This window comes from Nannobrachium achirus (genome assembly GCF_963921795.1).
Source record: "Nannobrachium achirus genome assembly, chromosome: 18".
NCBI classification, from domain to species: domain Eukaryota; kingdom Metazoa; phylum Chordata; class Actinopteri; order Myctophiformes; family Myctophidae; genus Nannobrachium; species Nannobrachium achirus.
In genome coordinates, this window is record NC_137825.1 from 27989679 (window position 1) to 28017225 (window position 27547).

The 27547-nt window shown below is 42.8% G+C and overlaps 1 protein-coding gene across 1 annotated transcript in view; it reads right to left on the reverse strand.

The window, feature by feature from the left end:
* myo15b (myosin XVB) overlaps nucleotides 1-27547 on the reverse strand; it is a gene marked incomplete at its 5' end in the record, with an annotated part of 47268 nt that overhangs the window by 14045 nt on the left and 5676 nt on the right. The window contains 34 exons of the mRNA XM_080747327.1: nucleotides 60-154; nucleotides 267-311; nucleotides 750-782; nucleotides 1747-1840; nucleotides 2183-2250; nucleotides 3040-3149; nucleotides 3851-4033; nucleotides 4431-4503; nucleotides 5074-5243; nucleotides 5865-6100; nucleotides 7212-7307; nucleotides 9187-9311; nucleotides 9454-9511; nucleotides 9697-9759; nucleotides 13049-13142; nucleotides 13343-13518; nucleotides 13966-14080; nucleotides 14939-15063; nucleotides 15310-15355; nucleotides 16027-16175; nucleotides 16804-16881; nucleotides 18054-18179; nucleotides 18707-18838; nucleotides 19327-19422; nucleotides 19515-19638; nucleotides 19808-19866; nucleotides 19946-20059; nucleotides 24463-24624; nucleotides 24957-25070; nucleotides 25210-25273; nucleotides 25441-25544; nucleotides 25977-26070; nucleotides 26192-26266; nucleotides 27420-27529. Coding sequence (XP_080603453.1) covers nucleotides 60-154; nucleotides 267-311; nucleotides 750-782; nucleotides 1747-1840; nucleotides 2183-2250; nucleotides 3040-3149; nucleotides 3851-4033; nucleotides 4431-4503; nucleotides 5074-5243; nucleotides 5865-6100; nucleotides 7212-7307; nucleotides 9187-9311; nucleotides 9454-9511; nucleotides 9697-9759; nucleotides 13049-13142; nucleotides 13343-13518; nucleotides 13966-14080; nucleotides 14939-15063; nucleotides 15310-15355; nucleotides 16027-16175; nucleotides 16804-16881; nucleotides 18054-18179; nucleotides 18707-18838; nucleotides 19327-19422; nucleotides 19515-19638; nucleotides 19808-19866; nucleotides 19946-20059; nucleotides 24463-24624; nucleotides 24957-25070; nucleotides 25210-25273; nucleotides 25441-25544; nucleotides 25977-26070; nucleotides 26192-26266; nucleotides 27420-27529 — 3606 coding nt within the window. The remainder of the gene's footprint in view (nucleotides 1-59; nucleotides 155-266; nucleotides 312-749; nucleotides 783-1746; nucleotides 1841-2182; nucleotides 2251-3039; nucleotides 3150-3850; nucleotides 4034-4430; nucleotides 4504-5073; nucleotides 5244-5864; nucleotides 6101-7211; nucleotides 7308-9186; nucleotides 9312-9453; nucleotides 9512-9696; nucleotides 9760-13048; nucleotides 13143-13342; nucleotides 13519-13965; nucleotides 14081-14938; nucleotides 15064-15309; nucleotides 15356-16026; nucleotides 16176-16803; nucleotides 16882-18053; nucleotides 18180-18706; nucleotides 18839-19326; nucleotides 19423-19514; nucleotides 19639-19807; nucleotides 19867-19945; nucleotides 20060-24462; nucleotides 24625-24956; nucleotides 25071-25209; nucleotides 25274-25440; nucleotides 25545-25976; nucleotides 26071-26191; nucleotides 26267-27419; nucleotides 27530-27547) is intronic.

Here is a 27547-nt window from a genome sequence, read left to right on the forward strand (position 1 = left end):
ATGTTTATTTATGACCTAATTTTGTATTGCCGTTGCAGACACAGGTCTAAGGGTCTTACCATGAGGAAGGCCTGTTGGTTGATGAGGGCCTGCTGTGTTGCTGCCATCTGACCAGGGTCAACGGCAGGCATGGCAACTTGGGGCATCATCATAGCTGCGGATAGTAACGGACAGCGTTAAAACACTGCATGCTGTATCATTACATGTTAATCTGGTGTATTATTTATCAGATATTATGGTGTTGTATGTTAATTTTTATGCATTACGTTGCATGGTTGGCATCATAGGACTGGCAGCATATGCAGGCATTCCTGGATAGAGAGAGACAATTCAGAAAACGGAGCAATATGAAGACACACAAATGCTTGTTAAATTGCCAAAATGAATAGATGGCTGAAGTGGTTAATGTATGTTTTTGAATAATCAAAATCTACAAAGTACCGGTAACTAGTAACTAATGTTTTCAAATAAATGTGGTGGAGTAAAAGTACAGTATGTGTCTCTCAGATTTAGTGGAGTAGAAGTAAAAGTACTGGGAACTGGAAATAGTAAAGTACAAATACCTAAAATTGTATTGTTACTTTCCACCACTGTTGGGCCATTAGACATATTTAATAAAGCCTTGTTGTATGATAGATGGCCTCTACAGACAAACAAGGGGATTGCTGTATGTTCTCCCCTATAAAACAAAACCACACAATGCAGCTTCAATGTTGAGACATTGAGACAGATTGACTCCCCTCACTTACCCATCGCATAGCCTGGCATTGTCATCGGGACACCTGGAAAATAGAATTAGCATTTCTAGATTTTTATTCATGTATTATTAATTTAGAGTAGCCAATTATTTTTACCACCATTTTCTCCCCAATTCAGTCGTAATGCCAATTAATTCCTCTGCTGATGATGATCCTACTGGCTCACCTGCCAGTGAGGAGCCCCCACCGGGAGGATGTAGAGCCTTCATACTAGTCCACCCGCCCCAACACTCCCTGCTGACAGCCTACGCCCCAGCCCGTAGGAGTATTTGCAGTGACGAATATCACCCGCCCAACTTAATTCCCTCCCCCATACACAGGCCAATTGTGTTCGCATAGACCAGTGGTTCTCAACCTTTTCAGTCTGCGACCCCCCCAAAAAGAATCATATTTGAACTGGGGACCCCCCATCCTGACAAGCACTTGGACTTGTAGGAGTTGTGGCATTACATTCTGTTTGTCTCGGTTCCACAGATGAATATTGTGAAAATTGCAGGTCTACAAGCTCACAACACAGGTGTTGTGAGCTTGTAGATTGGATATTTTCAGTTCACTAATTTTTTTTAGTATAGTTTGTTGATGACTTTTTATGCAGTAATCGTCTTTTTTATTTAGTACAGTGGAGATTGACAGTGTATCAGAGGTCGTGGTCACCTTCACCCTCCCTAACAAACCAAACAGTTGGGTTCAGCAGCAATGAGGGACAACCAAACAAGGAGAAGTGGGAATTGGCAAAATGACTAAATTGAGATAAAAAAAGAGGGAAATATAAAAAGACTAAAAACAATCCTGAATCAATTAAATACAACTATCCACCAGGCCATCATAAGATAATAGTGATAGATATTTTGGAAGGAGGAGAGGGATTGAGGGATGGATGGATGGATAAATGTATGAATGAATCTATGGATGTTCGGATGTATGTATCTACAGTATGTATCGATGGATGGATGGATGGAGTTCCAACTAGGACACAGGAAAGTCCTACCTGCTCCATACATGCCAGGCATGCCAGGCTGCATCGGTCCGACACCTCCTCCCCCTCTCATCCTACGATTTAACATGGCCATTCTCTCCATGTCCTATAGATGCACACGCACACGCACACGCACACACACACACACACACACACACACACACACACACACACACACACACACACACACACACACACAATATAACACCCAAGGCGGAAGGAAACACAAACCACACACTGTAATAAGATACAAATGGAGATACACAATCCATTGGAACAAGCTTATACAATGAGAAGACAGTCACGGTATCCATAAAACAACCAACCTGTGCTTTTGTGAAACTCATAGGTGACAATTTCAGTTATAAGCGGGCGTATAGGACAACGTGCAACTAGTGCAGGTTATAGCTAGAAAAATAAAACATTTAGTAGACGTTTAAACACTGACTGGCGGTCCTTGGTCCAGTACAGGATCAAATAGGTCATCTAGGTAGGCATCCATCTGTCGACCACGACCTGTAAACATAGGCAGAGGAAGCAGAAACAAATATTACACAACAGGATCTAATGGCTCCTGTGCTGCGTGGGTTAAATAAATTAGTGGCCGAAGGAAAACAACCATCAATAAAGAATTACTTCCTTATTGACCTAGCCAGTTGGCCACTCTGGGTGAATTAATTAAGCAGGAACACTACCAAGTGAAAGTAAATCCAACATTGGACAATAGGAAGAAAGTAAATCCAAGTAGGACTTGGTACATTGGACCCAAGGGCGGCACACTTTGGGTATGGCTTGCAGTGGTGGAAAAGGTACTTTTAAAAGTATACATTCTGCAGTGTAGAAATACTCTGTTACAAGTAGAAGTCCGGAATTCAAAATATACTTGAGTAAAAGAGCAAAGGTTTTGGTATCAAAATGTACTTAAGTAACCAAATAGAAAGTACTCATTATGCAGAATGTCCCATTTCGCAGGTTTTCAAATGTATAGAATGTGTGAAAACCTTTTGAAAATAGCAGATCTACAAGCTCAAAATGCATCGCCTCGCGACGCAATGTGAACTTGTATATCTGCTATTTTCAAATGGCCGAAATATATAGGGCTGAAGTGGTTAATGTATGTTTTCTACAAATCTACAAAATAACTAGTAACTTAAGTTTTGAAATGATTGTAGAGGAGTGAAAGTACAATATTTGCCTCAGAGATGTAGTGGAGTAGAAGTAAAAGTGCTGAAAATACTAAATGTAGGCCTAGTGTAGTTACTTTACACCACTGGTGGCTTGGGTGTGAATGAAATGAATGCCTACCCTCTGCTGGGTAATCTCTGGTCCAGGGGGCCGAGTCAAACGCAGGCAGTTCTGGAGCCTGCATGGAGGGGGCTGGAGGGATGAAGCCATCCAGATCTCTGTTTACCATCCTGGAGAAAGGGATGAGTGTTGATAAAAGGTTGACGAAATTGACAGCGTGTTCATTCATTCATTCATTCAAACCTTTATCTATTCTCAAGAAGACATTGAGGTTGCTGTCGAGATACATCACAGTCCCAAGTACGATTTCATTTTCAAAACCATATTCACGTCAATGATAAAAAGGGAAACAAAACAGAAACTTCCCCCTAACGCAGTGGTTCTCAACCTGTGGGTCAGGAACCCCAGAGGGGTCCTCAAATCATTTTGGGGGGTCCCCAGATGATCAACTTAATGTGAAACATTGTTTACTCAACAGTAAACAAACCAACATAGCGTTTAAGTGTATAGAGGGTATCTGCCCATTTGTATAGTGACAATTTAAGGACTTTTCAATACATCTAAAATGACAAATTATACATTGGTCAAATCTAGAGGCTGAATTGCGAGGCGTTGTGAGCATGTAGATCGGCTAGATCGGCTATTTTCACAATCGAACCGTGTTATACAAAATGTAATGCTCAACTCTTAGTGCTCGTCAGGGTGGGGGGGTCCAATGTTAAAATATTATTATTTTGGGGATCGCAGCCTGAAAAGGTTGAGAACCATAGCCCTAACGTGTGATACACACACAAGTTTGGAAGCAGTTGCAGACATTAGTGGCTAGGTCTGCAGTGTGCATGCAGGTTGTGGTTACAGTATATTGCTCTACCTGTCTCCATCACCATTGAAGAGGTAGTCAGAAGACTGGGAGGACGGTGTTCCCGGTGGAGGCACCACCTCAGCCTCAGCACCAGCTAACAGGTCCATGACAAAGTCTGACCCGGCCAGGTCTGACCAGCCCTCATCAGCCAGCAGAGACACAGACCAGCCCTGTGGACCCTCGGGTACGCCTCTACAGCACACGCACACGCACACAACATAAACATTTTAGGATGGCATTGAAAGACTCAAATAGACACAAAAATGTATCGGAAAATAGCAGCTCTATTATTTTATATTAATGTTAATATAATATATCATATTAATAGAAATAAAACCAGTAAGCCATATCACGACTGGTCTATGAAGTGTCAAAACACATCGTTATTTTTTATTTGCACCAATAAAAGGACTTATTTGCATCTGGGTGATCTGGAGCTTTGCATATTTTCTGTACGTGCCTCCGATTGTGACTTATAATGATGCAATAAATGTCATAGGCACACTTTAAAGAGATAAGCAGGCAGCAGGACAGTAGTTACAGTACATTGCCATGCACAAATATCTGCATTTCGAAGTTGTGTGGCTACCTGAAAAGGAGAAGCCATGAGGCCAGCTGCTCTCCTGTAGTCCAGGACTCCACCTCAGCTGTAAACTTTTCATCTGACAAAAGAAAGAGAGGAAAGGAGTCCGACCACTGAGGGACCATTCGGCCGGGCAATTCCGGGCCGATCTACGCCTGCCATTTAAAAAAATGGCCGGCCCACAAAGTAAATATAACTCTAGTAATTGGCCCACTGGCTTGTCTCTCATGATCTGAAATGGCCAATCTTTGAGTAGCAGCAGCGCAGCCCACAGAGCCATCACATTGGCCCCACTGGCTTGTCTATCATCTGAATACCGGCCCACTACTCCCTAACTTCCTTGGCTACTCCTGGATGGTCTACATACAACATCATTAGACTCATTTTATAGCAGAAAAAACGATGAGAACTAAAATCACAGTAACCGTTCATTAGTTAGTATTTGGGGCCTTGCGGCGCGTCGGGAAGGCGAAAATGAGGGCCTCTCCAACTTCTTTTCCCGGGCTGAATCAGGGGCCCAGCACCTCCCTGACTGAATCACATTATTAAAGCTCGCTTACATGCATTTCACACACACGCACGCACACCATGTGCCCTGTAAAATACAATCAAATAGAGAGAGAGAGACAGAGAGATAAGCTCTCGGTACCATTGAAGGTGTGTACATCCAGCACCATCTTGCCCCTCCGTTTGTTGGTGGTCCACTCCAGTTGGGTGGGGGGGTAGAGGCGGGCAGCGGGCGCAGGCAGTTGGAGAGAGGTCAGCAGCTTGTGTTGGCACAGAGAGCGGTATTCCCCTGGACTGCGGTCTGAGACATACCTAGAGAGGTACATTAACCCATTAAGACCTGAGGCCGATTCTACAGAATGTCTTCTATATCAGTGGTTCTCTTCTTTTTCATGTCAATGACCCCCAAAATTATAGGTATTTGGCTGCGGAACCCCATCTCTAAATATATGTTGTTCCAGGGACCCCCGGCCCCGAAGCAAAGATACATATGAATTTAAAATGTTCGCTTTTAAAATAATATATATTCAAAGATTTGCACACATTTTCACGTTTTTCAAAAATAGCAGATCTACAAGCTCATAGCGCAGCACAACAAGAATTATGCGGAAAAGGAAATGTAATCTATTTATGCCATTTCTGTGCGTCAAGCTGCTTCCTAACAGTTGAGGTAGGCCAAGGGTTCCCAAACCTTTCAGGCCACAACCCCTCCAAATAATCATAACTGAACAGAATTATCAGCATTTTCGGCAAAAGAAACTTGAAAAGTTGGCCAATGTTTGACCAGTTTTTATAGTATAGTTTGTGGATTACTTTTGAAAAGGTCTTAAAAGTCCTAAAATCATGCGGGGACTCCCCTCAGTTCCCTGGGGGTCCCAATCCCCAGTTTTGGGAACCACTGGTCTGGGTACATACAGTACATATACAACCTACTTCAGCAGGGCTTTGTCCAGTGTTGGTGAGGGGGTGAACGCACTGAGGCAACAGGCAAGCAGCAGCCATCCTCTAAGGCTGCTCTCGTCCTCTCTGCTGTCCCAGCTACAGTAGGCCAGCTGGGCCAGGATCTCATCTCTCAAGGCTGGTCGGCTTTGGCCCTTCTCCACAATGTAGTTGCCTAACATGTACTCCTGCCAGTCACTGAGGTCTGAGTCACCCGTGAACCGCAACACCTGACAAAGTGGGCAGAAAAACATACAGTATATTCGTAATGTATATCGTTGTTGTCGGGTGGAAACCTTGTATGTCCAAAACTGTTTGTTTTGTGTTTATCATTTTAAAAATGATATAAAATAGTGAAAATAGCTGATCTACAAGCACACAACGTGTGTGTGATTGTAGATATGCTATTTTCACTAGTTGTGTGCGACAGTCTTGAAGCAGGGCTTTAGGCCTACTTTATGAAAAAACATACAAATTTGAAACTTGGAGATACGAGGTTTCTGCCGACACTGACAATATGAAAGAAAGTGCAAAATGGGAAGGAGAGGTTTATCCGAATTTAGTAATTATTATGCCATTTCCCCACATACACACAGATTCCTGTCACTGCTGCCCCCTGTTGGTTGTTCTTAGGGATGGTAGAAGCAACCACATTTCTGCTACTATATTATGTTGAAATCGCATGGCACTCCTTTTATTTCACCTGACAGCGAGGGGTTTCACCGGGAGGATGTAATGCATGTGGAGGAACACACTATCCCTCATAGTTCCTCACCCCTGCTGAACAGACCAACCTGTAGGAGTCTCTAGTACAGTGACAGAGAACGTCCTCCCCTGCCCGTCTTCCCACCCTCGAACAGGGTCAGTTGTGTTCATTGGAGCGCCTGGCCAAGCCAGATGCAGCACACAGTGTATTTGAAGCAGTGGTGTGGGCAGAGACATTCGGACGCTTCCTAAGTTTAACCACTTCCAACCCTGGCTCCATACCTGAGTTGCAACCGTACTTAGTCTGCTCTTGTTTCTTTCTACACCAAATGTCATCACCAGAAACAGCAGATCTACATGCGTCATGGGCTGATTGTAGATCTGCTGTTTCTATAAAACGCCCCCGAATAGGGATTCTGGGATTCAAGTAGTTAAGGGTTTCTGCGTATACGTTTGGCTGAATTCCCTTATGAAATACAAAGTCACTCAAAGGCAAAATTTTGATTGACTTTCTAAAGTAACTCAAACACACGCACACGCACACGCACGCACACACACACGCACACACACACACACACACACACACACACACACACACACACTCATTCTTAAATTGAAAAACGAGTGTGCACTGACTAGTTTGTAGATGTCCAGAGCGGTGCGTGCATCGTCAGGCTCCAGAGGGGTCAGAGGTCTCTCGAGGGGCTGGTCCTGACGCTGGCACCATGTGTCCTTAGAAAGAGACAACTCGTCAGTGGTGGACAGGAACTAAAGTACCTTTACATGACATTTACAGTTTACTATCAGAACCGTCACATCTTGACCGTACCTCTCCGTATGGGTAACGTTTGTCTTTTTTGTTGATCAACTCTCACGCTCTGACATCACGCTCTGACATCCCTGTGATGCCAGAGGAACCAAATCCCTTTGGCCAGACATGGCGCGACCTCGCCCCTTAGGCGTCTTACTGGTAATAGACATGTTGTACATTTGACTCCAATACATTTCTAGGAAGGGACTCTTGGGACCCAAACTTACAAAAATCTATTATTAATGAACCATGATTTGCAAGCTTGTAGAGCTTGTGACTATTAAAATATACATACCTTTGTGTTTTGGAGCTGTTCTAAATTTGAATACAGCAATGTGTTGAAATTAAAAAGAAAGGAAATTGAAAAGAAAGGAACTGGTTGGAATAACGTGTTCCTTCCAGGCGCTACGTCCAGCCGGGAAAACTCCCCCCTGTCAGGTTAAAAGAAGCGGCTTGGACTCATGCATGGAAGGAAGCATGAGGTCAGTCCGTTGCTCTCTCCAGGTTGGCAGAGGGAGTGTAGCGCCCAGGATTACATTAGACAATTGACACCGGGTAAAAATAATCGTGGGTTAAAAAGTTAAAAAGTGAACTTGTACTTTTGAGTATTTACTTGTACATATACCATATACTTTGTCCGACACTGCAAATGAATGAATGAATCCTCTCATTGATCAGGGAGTATAGAAATCAGGGCAGGCGTCTGCCAAAGTGTCAGCTTATTTTAAAAGTATGTGCATGTGCCATGTGTACAATGTCACCGTGGCACGGCCAACCAGAGCCACCTTACTGGCAGACAAACTGAGAGGGTGTGTACTGTATACTGGTCTGGGATAAACAAAAAACAGAAAGCGAGGTTGCGCCATGTCTGGCCATCTGGCCAAAGGGATTTGGTTCCCCTGGCATCACAGGGATCTCCATATATGGCAATAAAAGGGATTTGGTTCCCCTGACATCACAGTGATTATATATTGGCATTCACAGATATGGGCTTAATATTGATGACATCAGGGATCTCCATATATGGGCATAAAAGGGATTTGGTTCCCCTGGCATCACAGGGATCTCCATATATCCATATATGGGCATAAAAGGGATTTGGTTCCCCTGGCATCACAGGGATCTCCATATATGGCAATAAAAGGGATTTGGTCCCATGACATCACAGTGATTATATATTGGCATTCGCAGATATGGGTTTAAAGGAGTAGTTCACCCCCAAACTGACTTTTTTTCTATTGATTAGTCACGCCATGGAGACTAGAGTTCAATAATATTTTTAGTTTTTTGTCACATTCTGTTACGGATGTGGACCCGTTTCGAAACGGGTCCCCATCCGGAATCAATGGGGGTAAATTTACTCGAATCAAATTTTTGTCTTAGGAATGTGACAAAAACCAAAAGATATTATTGAACTCTACTCTTCATGGCATGAGTAATCAATAGAAAAAAGAACTACTCCTTTAATATTGATGACATCAGGGATCTCCATATATGGGCATAAAAGGGACTTGGTTCCCATGGCATTACGGGGATCTCCATATCTTCATATATGGGCATAAAAGGGATTTGGTTCCCCTGGCATCACAGGGATGACAGAGCGCGATGTCAGAGCGTAAGAGTCAATCAACCTGTCAGGTCTTCCGGACAGACACGGACAAGATGTGACGGTTCTGATAGTAAATATCTGATAGTAAATAATTGCGACCGTTGGAGGATCGCCACACAGTAGCCTATATACTGTATGTACAGTGAGTACTTTATGTGTAAGTGTGTTCTTGGGGTACCAGTGTGGCTTACCTTCAGTATGAATTTGGCATAGCGAGAGAATGGGTATCTGTCTATATCCTTTGGCAAGGAAAGTTGGTGTTCTGCCTTCACCTGAGGAGGCGCTACCTCTGTGACCCCTGAAACATGCTGCCGCCCTGGTGGAGACAGAAAGAACAACAATAACACATTGACAACTCAATGGCATATTCTGGACAGTGAATAAATAGTATTCATAGATTTCATGTGATTATCGAATCCAATTTTTCATATTTTGTAATCTGAATGTGTTATGCTGACCTTCCGCACTGCGAAGCCTGGCTGATAACTCCGCCGGGATCTCCAACATCCCCACATCCTACCAGGAAAAAACATTAGATAAATATTGGTTATTATCATTATGGAGTCTCGCAACAGTAAGAATTCCTCCTGTCCCATGAATTAGGCTTGCTTCTGTTATTGACATACTAGAAGATACTAGAATGTGTTCGAGTAGATGTTTTTATCATATGGGATCAGAGTCAGATTAATAATCAAACTTACCATTCCAGGGGAGACAGACTCAGCCTTGGTGGCAGCCTTTATTTTGTTTCTCTCTTTGTTTTCCTGGAAGTGAAAACAGGCCAGTCGATCAGTCACACTGTTTGGCCAGTATATCATCTTGTTAATCATAGTGCTCTTATAACTTGATGGATATTCACACAAGATTCATACAAGTTTCTGGTTTAGTAGAACACTACATATATGCTATCTGACAAATTAATACACATCGCAGAGAAACACATCAGAATCCATAATTTTTCACAGCTTCATAGAGTTGTACCTTCCTCGTGGTCCAGTAATGAATAAACTCTTATACTGTACAATGTAAACACTCTCAGCTGAGCGAGCGTCCTTTATCCTGGTACCACAAGCAAACAGTCAGCACTCCTTCATTTCTACATCAGGAATGCTATTCTTAGCAACACATCTTGTTATATAGACCCGTGCCACCCATGTGCTCGTGGCCCCACCTCTAGTATTGGTCACGGTTACAAGAGTCCAGAGAGAGGGCGTTTTATCAGGAGCTTTACAGCTGGGGAATAAGGTGTTTCCTTTACATACAGCAATTTAGATGCTTCACATTGCGAGATAAAGTGGACATTGCTGGACACAAATTGGTGTGAGGCTGTGAGCACAATCATAATCCATCTGAACAGTTGATGTAAAAATGTAATCTGCACGCTGGTTCTCGGGTCAACAGTTATCCTTTCATTATTATTACGTTACATTTTATTATATTATATAGTTTAGAACAGTACATAATGGAAATGGGGTTTACGCAAACAAACAGCTCATACGCCTCTGCCCAACACCACCACTAGGCCTACCTGAAAGGATTTAAAGTGCATTTAATTAAACTTCAAAACAATGTGCTTAAATCAAATAAAAGATGAATAATCATCATCATAATCATAAAGTATTATAGGGTTTAACACACAACACAGGTGTCAGTGTAAATTGTCTTCTGTTTATAATGTATGTAAACTTTATTGTTAGCATTCAACCCCTCCAAGTCCTCGTTTTAAAACAAATATTCACAGCAGGCAAGAGCTTTGAATAATATGAAGTAACTTTAAAGCTCAATAGTCTTTGCTCTCTGTCTGTGAGCAGCGGATTGACAACTACACTGTCCATAGTCCAACCCTATAATAAAACAATAACTCCAATTGCTGTGCCGGTAATAAAAAACTAAATAAATGACACCTAGCGATGGAAACACAAAATAATACACAGATCAACATGTAACATTCTAGACCAGAAGAACGGCAGACAAACACAGGTCAAGAAACATAACCTGACACTATGCTGTTGTGAAATCTAACACCGAAATGCCTCTCCCTTGACAATATTCATTCTGCATTGCGTTCCATATCAGACTGATTAAACAACAATGGTGAAGTGAAAACACTTCTTTGCCACAATGTTAACGCGAAATGTACAGGAGAGCGAGAAAGCCTACCTGTCAGTGCATCTGGGTTGGAACTAAGTCCGAGAGGAAAGGTTTCAGTAGACGGAAGGAGAGATGCCCTGCCGCCTCTAATTTCAGTAATAGGGGGTGAAGTCCGAGACCGGAGTGTGGTTGAAGGTGTGCACAGAAGTGAGTGTGCGTGTGCGTGTGTGTGTGTGTGTGTGTGTGTGTGTGTGTGTGTGTGTGTGTGTGTGTGTGTGCATGTGCGTGTGTCTGTGTGTGTGTGTGTGTGTACACTTGTATTACTATTTGTGAGGTTCAACGTCCCCACAATTAATTTAGAAATCTTCCTGATCCTCACAAGAGAAATGGTTCTTTTATGATTAACGTTTTTCTTTTACGATTCAGGTTGGCATTAGGGTTAGCATTTGGTATTTAGAGATTAGATTCAAGGTTTTGGGATAGAATTATGGCTGATCTACAGTACTTGTCGTATTGTGACGTGTAATGAGCTTGTAGATCGACTATTTTTGGCTTCAGGGTTAGGGGTTAAAAAAAAAAAAAAAAAAAAAAGCCATCCCAAAATGTGGATGTTCTCAGAAGAATAGTAATAATACTATTAATAATAGTATGTGTGCTGTGTGTGTGTGTGTGTGTGTGTGTGTGTGTGTGTGTGTGTGTGTGTGTGTGTGTGCGTGCGTGCGTGCGTGCGTGCGTGCGTGCGTGCGTGCGTGCGTGCGTGCGTGCGTGCGTGCGTGTGTTGTACTGTACCCTGTAGGTGTGGCTTTGTATGTGTAGCAGAAAACAGATAAAGGATGACGGTTATGGGAAATGAGACATAGATTACAGATTTCAGGAGGATGTGTTTAATAATGACGGACTGCCACTCCCCCTCACTGAAGGGAAGAGCAAGGTTTTGTTTATCCAGAAGCCCTTGAGCATAGGAAGGAAGACAGTCAATGATGATAACTAAACAATCATTATTGTTTTTATATAATCTTAAGCTAAAAGTTCATATCAAACACCATATGCACTCCTGTAACTTTCTCTGGAACAATTACATTTTGACAATTTGTGCAAAACAAATTTCAAATCGATGTTTTTTTTACATAATAGATTAAATGACATAGCTGGATTTAACTGTTGTGGTTTTGTCTATCACTTAATCATGATAGATAAAGCACAGACATCTATACCAGAATAGCATGTCATAAAACTCTTCCTTACAGAGTTCACAACATAATTGTTTATGATCGGTACATACAGTAGGTAAAGATAATTATGTACAGCAGCAACACATGCTCGTAGCCTCTGTGACAAATGCATTTAATGGCTTGTTGCCGACCTTTAGACTTGTGACACCCAAAGGTTTGCGTGGCGTGCACTGCATGCACTGTGTATGTCAAACCAACTTGTGGAACCAAGAAATGATATCTGTTCTAGACCTCAAAGCATCACAAAAAGGTGTGGAATTCAATACATTCAACATCAATACATTTTCGGCCAACCCTACAACTTAAACAAATCGATTACTTTTGACGTTATAAACAGTCACACTGGCAACAATGGCAAAGTTCAAAGTCTACCTGCCTGGCATAAAAGAGAACAAGCCCTGTTAATAACTGGATATGTAAGCGAGCACTGTTAGCGACGAACATATCGAAAGAGACATTTAACAATACAGTACACTTTGGAGGTGTTTTTTAGGGTGTTGATTGTCAACAGCCAGGGATGGGCGTAATATTTAAGTTATCTTCAGTTCTTCCAACGCTGCTGTTATTGCATAAGAGAGGTCAGGGCAGGGCTTTATAGTACTATAAAGTCACTAAACAAATGGTTGCTAAGAAACCAAGTCAGGATCTTTCTCCCTGTATCTTTCAGATCCCTCTATCTCTCTTTCTACCGGCTGGTGTTTGTTTATGTGCGCTTGCTTGCATTATGTACCTTCCTCCAATGACGTCTCTTGATGGTGTTCCTCGTGATCATCATCACCGCCCAAAACTGAGTGATGGTCTGCCTCAGGCGCTTGTAGTACTTCCTGCAGAAGACAGGGGGCATCGGGTCACCTAGGAACATATTGAACGTCACTGCTCCCTCAGTCAGTACAGTGACCTCATTTCAGGTGAAACCTGACTCCTTTCTCTTCTCCCCTATGACATCTGTTTCTCCCCTTTAGCTGCGCTTCATCACCTCTTCTCTCCACAGTCAGACAGCCACGCTCTCTGCATGCATGCCTACCTGGCCTGGTGTCCTCGTATGTGGCTCTGGATGACGATGGCCTTCTGCTTGAAGAACCTGAAGTTCCTCCTGCAGATGAAGCCCCTGATGTTCCTCTGGATGGTGACGGCGGCCCAGGTCTGCGTGCTGCTCCACTTGTCCTCCACGCGCTGGTACAGGAGCTCCTTCATGAACACCTGCAGGTAACCACCCAAACGCGGACTGTATAGGCTCACTTATCGTCATTGCCGGGCAGAAACCTCGCATCTCCAAGTTTGTTTGTATTTTTCCAGATTAAAGCCCTACTTCAGCATTCAAGAGTGTTTCACGAAAGTATAGTGAAAACAGCAGATCTACAAGCACACAACGCCTCGCGATGCGAGGCGTGGTGTGCTTGCAGATCGGCTATTTTCACTATTTTGAATCATTTTTAAAAGGATAAACACAAAACAAAAACGGTTTTGGACATACAAGGTTTCCACCCGACAGCGACGTTACCCTTTGTATAAATACATTGTGTTAAACGTGTAGTTTTTTACAAAGATTGTGTTAAGATTGTGTATGATTAAAAGCATTCTTTCTGTGACAAAAAGTATGTGTGTGCACGTGTGCCTGCCTGTGCGTGTACACACGTGTTGGGATACCTTGGAGAGTCCCAGCTGATACTGTCCCTCCTCTGCCCCCATCATCTCCAGCAGAGCCACCGTCTGATCCCTGTCTGGAGCCTGGGTGGAGCGCTGCACCAACAGTATCCCATACCTGACACACAGAGGGGGGGGGGGGGGGGGGGGGGCAGGGGGGGTTCAGGGACGATGGGTGGACAGAAAAGAGGACATTTGAGAAGCCAACACCACATGAACGGGAAACCTGATCCATTTTGCCATGTCAGGTCATGCTTGCAGTGCCACCTAGAGACATTCTTGTTAACGATGCTGTACAGTAACTCAGAACTCAGGCGTCATTTTCAGACACCGCAAAGATTTCAGACGATGATGGAAAAGGCGAATAGAGACACGAAGGGAGATAAGATAAGATAATGAGGTATACAGGTATACAAAAACTATACTGTCCTGCAAAGGCAACATGTGCAGTAACTACGTTTAGGGCACACCAACTTATTTGTGTATCCCAAAAGTCAAATTAGCCTTTGTGATTTTTGGGGATAAACAATTATCTCAAGAACACAATGAGTGTAATATCACTTATATGGCTGACCAGTTGGAACACTTTTAACCACATTTTTCAGACACATTTTTGTTCATAGTTACTGCACTTTGGCTTTGTGGGGAAGTCTAGTTCTTGGCGGTTAATACCCCGACACCAGTCTTCTAAAAAAACAGGTACTCCACTAGAGATACGATTATACAACCAAGCATCTTCAATTCTTAAAATAAGTTTCATTTTTACACTCTCATGAAAGGAATACAGCTGATTTTTACTGTGTGTGTGTGTGTGTGTGTGTGTGTGTGTGTGTGTGTGTGTGTGTGTGTGTGTGTGTGTGTGTGTGTGTGTGTGTGTGTGCTTGCGTGCGTGCGTGCGTGCGTGCTAGTACTGTACGTGCATGTGAGTATGCGTGAGTATGTGTGCATGTGCATGCATGAGTATGATGCTCAGCACCTCTCCATGAAGTAGGAGTATAGGAGACGCACAGGGTATCCCTCCTTCCTGATGTGAATGGTCTCCAGCATCCCAGCATGCCTCAGCTGGTCCAGCACATAATCCACATCGAAGATGCCAGGGAGCTGACGTAACACGCGCGCACACACACGCGCACACACACACACACACACACACACACACACACACACACACACACACACACACACACACACACACACACACACACACACACACAAACTAGGGCCGTTACCATCACCGCATTTGAATTGACAATTAATTGTGATTAATGATTTTTTTTTTACATATAAAGAAAAATAAATTCGCTGTTTCCATTTTACAGTTTAATGTCCATGTGAAAAATACTTTACCTTGACGTAGTTTGGCTTGACACAACGGACAAACGTAGTTTTGCATCTAGGGGTACAGAGGGAACAAAAGAAAGAAAGAAACACAGGTTCATTATAAGTCTATGAGAACACAAAAACAGCCAGCACTCAATAAATGACATTTTCCTTTTCTTTTTTTACGTTCACCTATTTTTACCGAATGTTCACCTCTGTCCAGAACATAGAGGCTAGGGTTCATGTGGTTAATGATCTTGTTTTACCTTTCCAGCCAAAGTTCCTTTCCAGTAAAAGTGCAACTGCATTTGATGATGGGGTGGGAGTGAGCATGAGTCATGGCCATGCTGACTTACAAAGAGATAGCCATGAATGACCATAACAGGTCTGTAACACTGAGAGTGTACAAATGGAACCAAATGGACCCGCAAGGGTCCATTTGGTTCCATTTGTACACTCTCAGTGTTATGGGGGTCCTTGCAAATAAAACATTTGAGAACCACTAGTACTAGTGGACTCCTTTGAATGAAATGCCTGGATCCTGAGGCTAGTGGACTCCTAATATGCCATGGTGTCATAGTAAAGGAAGGAAGAAAGGAGGAAAACCTGAAGACATTCAGTAATTGGGTGTTATGATAAGAACAAAAAAAAGAATTTGCCACGGACAAAACCGCAGACACATTTGTCTGTGTAAAAACATATTGATGACCCCAGGTGGTTGCTGGTCCATCCATGTAGGCCTACCTATCCAGGCGTGTCAGGAGTTCAGTGAGCGACTGTTGGAAGTGTGAGGAGGCGGTCCAGGGCTGGTGGCGGAGGCCCTTTCCTCTCCTCCCCAGCTCTCTCTGCTGGACGTAGCCGTCCTGGACCTTCTGGAACAGCTCCGAAACCATCTGGGTGAATGAGTCAATATCCACATCGGTCAGACACCTTATATCTCTGTATTTCACCTTTTATGTTGTTGTTTTTTAGCTTTTTTTTTTTTAGTTTATTTTTTTTTTCTGACTGTGATTGGTCAATAAGTGTTTGTTTGTATGCCAAGGTTCACACTGGCCTGCAAGCTTTGCGGGATGGCATGAAATTAAAAATCATAAATAGCAGCGCTCACTTCACAATGGGTGTAATTTTTGGGGAAATTAAAGCCCTTCTTCGGCATAGTACAGTGGCATATTTTTGAAAATGTGAAAATGTGAAATCGAAAGAGGTTAAGTCTGTCTGTGGGTTTTATGGATATATAAAACATATTAACAAGAGCTTGTGACAAAATTAATATACATTGGATCCATTGCAACACAAGTTATTTTTGTTTCCAGTTTGTGAAAAGTAACAGTTTTGGACATACAATGGTTCTGCCTGAGGCAGCCTGACAGCCTGACAGGTAGCGATATGATATTCAGGGCCTAACTAAAACACAGTAGCAGCACAGTTCTCTGAGCATCAGGTCCATCTCATTCAGGGAGTGGAAACACTAACAATGTGTGGGTAGGTGTTTTATGCGTTTTATTTATTTTCTTGTTTCACCTTCAGTCTGCTCCTGGCGAACAACTCCAACACCTCTGTGCGGAAATGGTCATGGTTCTTGTTTATGAAATTATGGACCTGGGGCCGGAGAAAATATGAATGCAGACTTTGTTATACAGTAGCTGCTTATTCTTCCCAGCTGACAGCAAGGAGTTTCACTGGGAGAGCTTAACATGAGCACAGCACAGCACACCCAGATTCCCTGCTAGTTGAACAGGTGCCCTGACCAACCAGTAGGGGTCACTAGAGCAGCATCAGATGCAACAAGTGGTTCTCAAACATTTTCATGACCCCCAGTTTAATTTTATTTATTTGGCCACGAACAACCCATCTGAAAATATTTTCTGCCAAGGACCCCTATAATGTTTATGTTGTTCAAAAATATTAAATCTTTTTCCAGATCTTTTGGATATAGATCTAGCCTGGACAGGATAGACGTCCAGGATGGCTGGACAACAATTCCTCATTGTTAGATCGTTGATAGATTTTCAGTAGCAGGTTTAAAGTTTGCTTACAAGATTGTTATGCTATATTAACACATTTTGCTGTGGAACCCCCTCAAGGACATGCCCCTGGGGGTCCCCGGACCCCATTCTGAGAAGCACTGAGGTACACAATCCACTGCTGGCCTCCCATCCATGAACAAACACTGACCATCCTGTGTCTTGGAGCGCCTTGGCCGGGCCAAGCCAGAGGCTCTGCGACGGAGTGCGAATGTTTTACGCCATGGGTCTACAACAGGGGGTCCGGGACCCCTAGGGCGTCCTCAGAGTTACTACAGGGGGTCCTCCAAATCTATGAGTGACTAGAAAGTTTTTTTCTCCTTTTTTATATTAACCACTTGAACCTTAGTCTGAGAACTTTAGCCAAAAATAGCAGATCTACTACAGTAGCTCACAACGCCTCGTGCTGCGAGGCAACGTAAGCTTGTAGATAGGCTATTTTCGGCAAAGAGCTTTGGTGTAGAAGGGAAAAAGAGCAGACTAAGTACAGAGTGAAAGGTCAAGTTGACGGTTCAAGTGGTTAAATATCTGAAAACAAATTGACATGAATCCCAAATAAACTGATGATTGTACTGTCAAACGATGAAACTATATGGAATCTATCATACAGTGGGGGTCCCGCTTCATCTCTCTCTCAAATAAGGGGTCCTTGACCTGAAAATGTTGAAGACCCCTGTTTTATGCTGCATGTGCAGATTTGATGGCTCACAAACAGGATTTACTGTTAATATCTGTATGCAGTCATACCTGGTAGGTGACAGCCCCGGCATAGTGGTAAAGCGTGAAGACTGGCAGTGGAATCTTGGGTTTGGCATAGTAGGGGCTGTTACCATGGTGATAGTGGCACTTCTGAAGGAAGGTGTGGTCAGTGGCCTGTGTGTGTGTGTGTGTGTGTGTGTGTGTGTGTGTGTGTGCGTGTGTGCGTGTGTGTGTGTGTGTGTGTGTGTGTGTGTGTGTGTGTGTGTGTGTGTGTGTGTGAGAGAGAGAGAGAGAGAGAGAGAGCAAATGACATAAAAAGGACGTAAAAATTTAGTCAGCTCATGGGTTTGTGTACGTGTGTGTGTGTGTGTGTGTGTGTGTGTGTGTGTGTGTCTGTGTGTGTGAGCGTGTGCGTGCGTCTACATCAGTGTTTGTTGAATTAGTCTTGGGTCACGCGCCCCCGCCGCCCCATATGTTTTCTGAGCAGGGGTCTCGCCTCTCACGCAAACAGACATGCATTGATCCCAAAACCCCCAAGTTCACACCTCGCCAACGCTTTAGTGTCACAACAGGGTGTTTTAACAAAGAAACAAGCCTATATGCATATCAATGAGTAGGTGTTAAGCGACGTGCACGGGACGTCTCTAGGTAAGCGACCCCCCAAACATTGAATCACCAATGCACCACTGGTATGCATGTACCTGCGGGAGGCAGGTCTGGTCATCCAGTATGCGGAGGATGCCATGTGGCTTGGCGGAGATGAGCTCCAGACACGAGTGAAAGTTCTGGAGCGCCATAGGGTACCACTGGATCTGCTCTGCACTGTACTCCTCCTGGACACAGACAGACACATGCAGAGGTCCTGTGCACACATTCTTACTGTACGTGTAAATGCCTGGAGGTCAGTGCATAGAGCAGGGGTCTCAGAGTTACTACAGGGGGTCCTTCAAACCTTTGTGTGATAGAAACCTTTTTCTCCTTTTTTATATTAACCACTTGAACCCTGGTGTCCATATTCTGCCAACTTTAGCCAAAAATAGCAGATCTACAAGCTCACAACGCCTCGCTTGTAGATCAGTTATTTTTGGCAAAGAGCTTTGGTGTAGAGGGGAAAAAGAGCAGACTAAGTACAGAGTGAAAGGTCAAGTTTATTAAGTATTGAAGGTTCAAGTGGTTAAATATCTGAAAACACGAATTGACATGAATCCAAAATACACTGATGATTGTGATGAAACTATATAATACTAGATAAGGTTGTGGGGGGTCTTGGCCTGAAAACGTTGAAGACCCCTGGCATAGAGGTTGACCCTGTTTCACTGACCTGCTCCTGAGAGACCACTGCCATGTTGACAAAGTGCTGCAACTGCTCATTGGCAAAATTGATGCAGAACTGCTCAAAGCTGTTCACTCCAAGGTCCTGCAACGAAACCACGAGAGATGAACGACACTTGACACTTTATGTATTTCAGATGGAGGTGTAGAGTGTTTCATCCCAGACAAGATACCAACCTCAAACCCATAGATGTCCACTATCCCCACTGTGCTGTCCATCTCGCTAGGGCTCAGCCAATCATTGATCTGTTCTAATAGCCAATCAAACAGCACGGAATACAGGGCCTTGGCAATGGCATCTCTACAGAGAAATGGCAGGAAAGGGGAAAAAAAGAATCAGTGAGGTTTTTTTGAATGTAGCTGTTCCACAAAACCTCAAGGCTCTCCACTTCTTTTCTTCTTCTTTTTCCAGAAATAAAATATATACAAGCAAATGATGAGTCTAGTTTTTGCCAAAAAATGGTTCATACCTGGATTCTATGGCACTTTCCACAGACAGAGGGCAGTAGATCCTGTCATAAGTAGTCTCCTATGGAACAAAAAGAGGATCAACACTCGGAGAAACAAGACTGTTGGCTAGGACAAATGTATAGAAGGAAGCAACTGACTGTGACGCGGTGTGTGATGACTGTCTGCAGGGCCTCTGAGGAGATCTGCAGCAAGGAGCCAACTCTCCTGGCCTCGGCCTCGCTGAAGATACGAGCCACCTCAAACGACTCACTCTGAAACGATGACACTGGTTTATTTCTGACTGGACTGATGCAGGCACGTGAACACATAGACATCAAAGGGGACTTGAGCCCCTGCCCTTTCTTTTATCCGTCCGTAAAAAGTGCCCTCACCAGACTATGAATGTAGTTTTTACTATAGTGAAAGAAATGCAAATGCCCTCTTTCCATGCCATACCTGAAAGCAGCATTCAAGAGAATTGCCATGTCCATCTTTTCCTGAACTTGAATGCAGTATCTTATGTTGAAAGAATTGCCCTCTCAGTGTTGAAATACATGCCGTTGCGCCACATCTCCAGTATTGACTTGATTATGCTTAGTTCAGTGTGGTATCACGCACCGAAAATAGCCGTCCTCCAAGCTCACAAGGTCTGCTTGGAGGTCTGCTATTTTCAATATTTCCACCAAAAGGCCCTTTTAGAAATTTTAGCCCCTGCCTCTCTAACTTTCTCTGCACGTCCCTGGACTGATGTCATTTCCATGCTGGCTGGACAAGTTACAATGCTCTCTTTTTATTTCTCAAATGCACTGTTACATCCCTATGTAATTTACTATTTTTCTATATTACTATTTTCTAGTTATCCTTAGTATTACGTTACTATTGTTCCCAATATTGGTTGGAGTCCACATATACTCATACTAGTGTCAGTTTAGGTCTTGGCCTTGTGTTGGAGTGGGAGGAGACGAGACCTGAACTTGGAGGAGACCTGAGTGAGCTGAGCTTGATGGAGAGCTACACCCTGATTCCACCTGGTCCAATCACCTGCGGGGCCTCCCTACAAAAGCCTTGCCAGCCCAGAGCTCCTCGTCAGTCTGTTTCTCCCTGCCCATGGGGAAACATGCTGTCCACCTGCATAATGTCACTCACATGCTGCTGCAGCTTTGGGAGCTAATCTCAGTAGTAGTTTCCCTCTGCCATGTTAGCGTTGTAGAACCTGCTTACTGCTTAGCGTATAGCATTCTTAACTTTGTGAGCTTTGAGAACATTGGGAACTTGAACTTGACTTTGTTTAAACGCACAACTAGGTTGTGGCATTCAGCTAACACGTAGCTACCACTGCCTGCTTCTTGTAATCGCTCATGTTTTGATAGTTTAGAATAGTGTAGTTATGTTAGTTTAGTAATCTCCTGTAATTTTGATTTGGTCTAGTTTAGTTATTTAGTGGTTAATATATAAGTTTAGGATTAGTACATTTTGATTGTTTCTTTTCTTTGCAGGGTAGTTATTCATTTGATTTATTGTTAAAGTTGTTCCTTTTGTGTTATTCCATTCATTCATTATTTGTAATCTGTTCCCTAAATACTCACCTATAAGAAGTTATAATAAAAATACTTCTTCCACCTACCCTTTGCCTTACTAATGTTGCATAACCTTGTACCCCTAGACTGGGGCATGTAACATTAATGGGGGCTCGTTAACTGAGGCAATTGGTAAGTGAATCAAGTTTTTTTAAATTTTATTAGCGGGTTCTAAAACAATTGTGGGCTTAATCGGCAAAAATGGTGCACTTTGACTTGGAGGAGTTCGTTAAAGACCCCACCATTGGCAAATTCGACGATTGTCGCAAAGATGACTTGTTACTGATGGCAGACCACTTCAGATTCGTTGTTAACGAGGCGCTTAGTAAGAAAAGAATTAAAGATTTTTTATTTACTAAGTTGGTTGATCAAGGGGTGTTGGTGGTGCCACCAGAACTAGCCGTGCCTGAAGTTGTGCCGAGGCCGCTCCAAGGTGAGTCTGGTCCGGGGGGTGATGAGGTGGCAGGTGTTGAGGGGTCCGAAAAAGGAGCAGTGGCTGAGCCAGAGGCAAAGCCCAAAAAGACACCATTGAAATTGGCTCCCGACCCCAACGCACTGGGCCTAGAATCGGACTCCGCGGATTCAGACGGATCCAAGGTCTCAGTTAAAACCAGGGTGAAAGTGCGTATAGCACGGCTAGACAGAGAGGAGAGAGAACGGGACAGGGCAAACGACCGAGCTTTTCAGTTGGATATGCGAAAAATTGAGCTAGAGGAAAAGCTCAGACTTCGCCAGCTCGAGTTGGAAATGGCACAGAAAGATTCTGTTCCCGTCTCTCCCTCACCCGCTCCGGTGCCAACCACTCCCCTAACCAACCCCACTCCCAGCTCAAATCAAGGTACGTTACCATTTGACATTTCCAAGTTTATTGGTTTAGTGCCACAGTTTCGCGAGTCTGAAGTGGTTTCTTATTCTGGTTAAAAGTAATTAATTGGCCCATCAGTGGGTGGATCAGTCACAAAATGGCGATGCAGGTTTTCGTTGTAGATATCGCTACTTTTGAATTTGTTAATGTGATATCTACTTGGTTTTGTATGTGGTGATAAGTGCTATTCAGTTTAGTAATTTCAGTATTCTGGTTAACGGTCTATGGGTTAGGTATTACGTACTAGCACTATCACTACTTGGTATGTGGTGTTACCATTACTTGGGTGCTACAGTATATGTAGTGGTAACATTACTCTGTATGTGGTGATTTCTTCACTACTCGATTATGTTGGACTTTGGTGCTCTTAGTATGTCCAACCCGGTGTTAGGTGGTTGCTACTTGGGGTTATGTAGTAATATGCATTACTCAGGGGTCTTGTGTTTTGTAATGATATTGACTACTGTGATGTAGAACTACCGTATCACTACTAGGTGCAGGGGCATCTCAATAAGGTGTTCCCTCACTAGAGAGTAGTCGAGGCTACTTCTCTTAGGTTATAGAGATTAGGTTCTGTCCATGGACAAAGTTCTTGAATATATACCGGCCTTGAATTCTTGAACCCGCAAATGTTCCGTTTTGACCCAACTAACGGTGGGTGCTAAATGTTAGTAACTCTCCGGTTGTGAAATGTTGAATCTGCTAAGGTGACAAGTTAAGATGAAGATTTTCGGGGCAGCCTTTGGTTGACGGTTAGTTGGATTAGCTTCTGTCAAGCGATTTAACTCAGATTTTGGATTTTGGTAACACAAATCAGTGCAGGGGGAGTCTTAAACCCTAGCCCTAACCCCTCACTAGAGTGTAGTTGAGGCTCACTCTTTCGAATTTTGTGAACAGGTGGTTACTTAAAAAGGTCTGAAAGAAGCTTTTATAAATTCATACATCAATGTAAATCCTCTTAAACTCAGTACATTTAAAATCCTTTAAATTATACAAACATCAGGGGAGATGTTTGATTTTGAGGGTGGGGGTGTTACATCCCTATGTAATTTACTATTTTTCTATATTACTATTTTCTAGTTATCCTTAGTATTACGTTACTATTGTTCCCAATATTGGTTGGAGTCCACATATACTCATACTAGTGTCAGTTTAGGTCTTGGCCTTGTGTTGGAGTGGGAGGAGACGAGACCTGAACTTGGAGGAGACCTGAGTGAGCTGAGCTTGATGGAGAGCTACACCCTGATTCCACCTGGTCCAATCACCTGCGGGGCCTCCCTACAAAAGCCTTGCCAGCCCAGAGCTCCTCGTCAGTCTGTTTCTCCCTGCCCATGGGGAAACATGCTGTCCACCTGCATAATGTCACTCACATGCTGCTGCAGCTTTGGGAGCTAATCTCAGTAGTAGTTTCCCTCTGCCATGTTAGCGTTGTAGAACCTGCTTACTGCTTAGCGTATAGCATTCTTAACTTTGTGAGCTTTGAGAACATTGGGAACTTGAACTTGACTTTGTTTAAACCCACAACTAGGTTGTGGCATTCAGCTAACACGTAGCTACCACTGCCTGCTTCTTGTAATCGCTCATGTTTTGATAGTTTAGAATAGTGTAGTTATGTTAGTTTAGTAATCTCCTGTAATTTTGATTTGGTCTAGTTTAGTTATTTAGTGGTTAATATATAAGTTTAGGATTAGTACATTTTGATTGTTTCTTTTCTTTGCAGGGTAGTTATTCATTTGATTTATTGTTAAAGTTGTTCCTTTTGTGTTATTCCATTCATTCATTATTTGTAATCTGTTCCCTAAATACTCACCTATAAGAAGTTATAATAAAAATACTTCTTCCACCTACCCTTTGCCTTACTAATGTTGCATAACCTTGTACCCCTAGACTGGGGCATGTAACATGCACCTGTGCACGTGCACTACACACACACACACACACACACACACACACACACACACACACACACACACACACACACACACACACGCGGCCCTATTATGATCCAGGTCTTATGCCTTAACTTCTTTACCTTTTTATCACTATTTTGAAAAACATTTTTAAATACTTCAAATGCTGATCTACATCTGCACGTCGTGAACTTGCAGACCAGCTATTTGAAATATTTAAAAAACAAAAACAAAATAGTAAAAAAAGGCAAAGAAGTTAAGGCATAAGGCATAAGACCTGGATCATAATAGGGCCCACTGTATCTATATGTATATACACACACCTCGTATGAGCTGAAGCAGATGTTGCCTAGCTGTAGGATGGCAGACAGGATGGCCCAGACGGTGGAAATTTGTTCGGCATGGAGACCGATTGTCTCAAAACATTGAACCAAGAGCTGGAAGTCTTGCTTATCCTGCTTCCCCTTTAACTCACAAGCACCACCCTGACAGAGACAACAACGCACAGTGTGAGAGATCATTTAATTGCAACGGATATAAGTGGAAAATATGGTGATCAAGAGAAGAGGAAGAGAAACAAGAGAAACAATGATGAACAGTGGAGAGGGTCTCGAATCTCGATGCAGTGCTAAGGCATGGCCATGTACTGTATTTGTTTTGATTTGATTTGATTTGACGCATTTAGCACAATATAAAAACAATACAAAAACAGTACACAGAATCTGAAAAGCCCAAAGGGTGATAAGAGGCCTCTGTACTGTATAAGACAATACAAATATTGATAGAACTTGATTTGTAAACGACAACAAAATTGCACCTGGTTGAGGTAATAGTATGTCTCTGCTCCCTGCAAATAGAGTTCCTGTTTATCCCACTCGTTCATACCAGCCAGCAGTTCATAGAACACATGGTAGTTTCTCTCCTCTTTGGCCTACAAAGGAAAAAGAGAGACAAGGCCTAGTCAGCGTCATCGGTTGATTCCATACCTACTTTCCACATCACTTCATGCACAGCATTCCATCGACAACAGCCATTTTGAGGACACTGCACACCTCACTCGAAGTCTTTACCTGAAAGACAACCCTGGACTTCTCAAGGAGATATTTTGACAATGAGGTCCCTACAACGACCCCACTGGCGACCAATGACAAGACAGGAGGAGACACTCAGTCCAAACATAAATCACCCACAACAACCAATGTCTTCAGAGGGAGTGACTAAAGAATCAATAATGTAATCTAGCTCAATAAGCAGTTAATAACAAAATACACAACGGCATGGGGGATTGTGGGTGGACTCACTGGAGAATGTGGACATGAAGGTATTTGCCGAAGCGGCTGGAGTTGTTGTTCAGGATGGTCTTGGCATTTCCAAAGCTGTCCAGAATAGGAAGAACCTCCATGGGCTAGTAGAAAGTAGTAATAGAAAGAAATGGACGAATAAGAAATATCTTGTCACTGTCGGGCAGAAACTTTGTATCTCCAAGTTTCAAATTGGTACATATCTTTGTAAAGTAGAGCCCTAGCTGCTTCATCATACAAGACTGTGACACAAATCTAGTGAAAATAGCAGATCTACAAGCACACCAGGCCTCGCGGTGTGAGGCGTTGTGTGCTTGTAGATCAGCTATTCTCACTATTTTGAAACATTTTTTAAATGATAAATACAAAACCAGTGGTTTTGGACATACAAGGTTTCCACCCGACAACAACGATTCAAAAATAATCTCCAATGCATTCTAACACTTGGTTCGGGCATCATGTGTGGATTAAGAGGCTTAAGAAACAGTCATGTTTCATAGTCTTCTCCAAGGAGCGGTCCAGTACTGTAACTGTACCTGTCGCAGGTTGTCATTTCTGCCCTGGTACATCGAGCTGAGGTAGTGAACGATCAGCTTGGCAGCTTCAGTCTTCCCTGAACCACTCTGACCACTGCAAAGAAAAACCTGTTTTATATCAGCCTGGGTATAGAGACTTACAACCATATTGCACAAGATAACATGGAATAATGGACGAAAGTGTTTCAAGAAAATGTTTTGATTCTCCGAAATACCTTACAACAATGCAATGTTCTTCAGTGGAGTTCTGGGAATTGTTGAAGGCTACATCAGCCATGGCATACACATGACTGTAGAAGAAAAAACAGAGAGTAAAACACCCACAATAGTATTGGCAATGGAGGTAGGAGAGACTCTTGGAATCCAAGTTGCCATATAGGCTACTGAATTCCCCTTTGTTTCTTCAGGCAGGCAAGCTGGAGGTATTTGGCTCAGTTGGTCAGACATTGCTAAAGGTCTTTGACTACCGAGTTTCCATGGGTGGATAAACAAGTATGAGAATAAATTAGTATAATGTGAATTCACTGATTGTTGATCAAATGTGAAATGTATAATATAGGCTAGCTAATTGCAATGAAATTTATTTTCTAATTAATTTATGTAGCACATCTTGTGATGCAAAGCTAATATATTTGCAAATGCTAACATGCATATGTTGGTATGCTAATAATGCTATGGTCATTTTAACCTCTACACTATGGATTTGTATGTTCACCTTCAGTTCTTTATGTTGTAAAATCTTGTTAAACTCCATTAAACACAGCACTATAAATCACTGCTTTATGACATTTCTAATCCCTTTGATCTTCAAAAAGTTAGAAACATCATCATTAAAGTGAAATTCTTTTGTTAAAAATAAGTGTTCAACAGCTCAACATAGAATGTTTGTTCTGTAACAGGGCTCTCTGCCAGTCTCTCCAACTCTTAAATAAAAAATAATATTGGTTTGGATACCAATTTAATCAAATCATGAGAGAGAACTCACATAGGATACAGGATAAACAAGTGAAATTAGAAGTGGTGAAACAAAAAATCAGGGTCACTATAAATTTGAAGCTGATAAATTGGTTCTCCAAAGAAATTGGTGTCCCATCTGAAAACGTAGTGCTTATTTAGGGTTCAAATATGATTATTTTGGGGGGGGGGTCACAGCCTGGAAAGGTTGAGAACCACTGCTTTTCACAATTTCTGCCTCTAATATTTAACAATTTGGCCAATGTTAAATTTGTCATTTCAGAGTTCAAAATCGATAACCAAAGACAATGCATAGCTATTTTTTCCAGGACCTTCCAGGACCCTTGATCAATTCCAAAACGTTTCCAGTACTGGAAAACTATTTTTCTAATTTCAAAATATTTCCAGGAATTTCATGACCGTGGGAACCCTGTACACTCGACATTTTACAGCTCATAACAAGGAACAGAGAGAAGGATTTGTGCTCACGGTGGGTTGCGCTGCTGCTCTTTGCCTTGGTACCGCTGTCTCAGTTCCTCTGTGTAGATACTCAGAGGCTTAAAGGGGTTCACCGACAGCAACATGTTTCCTATGTATGTCTGAGAGTGACAGGAGGA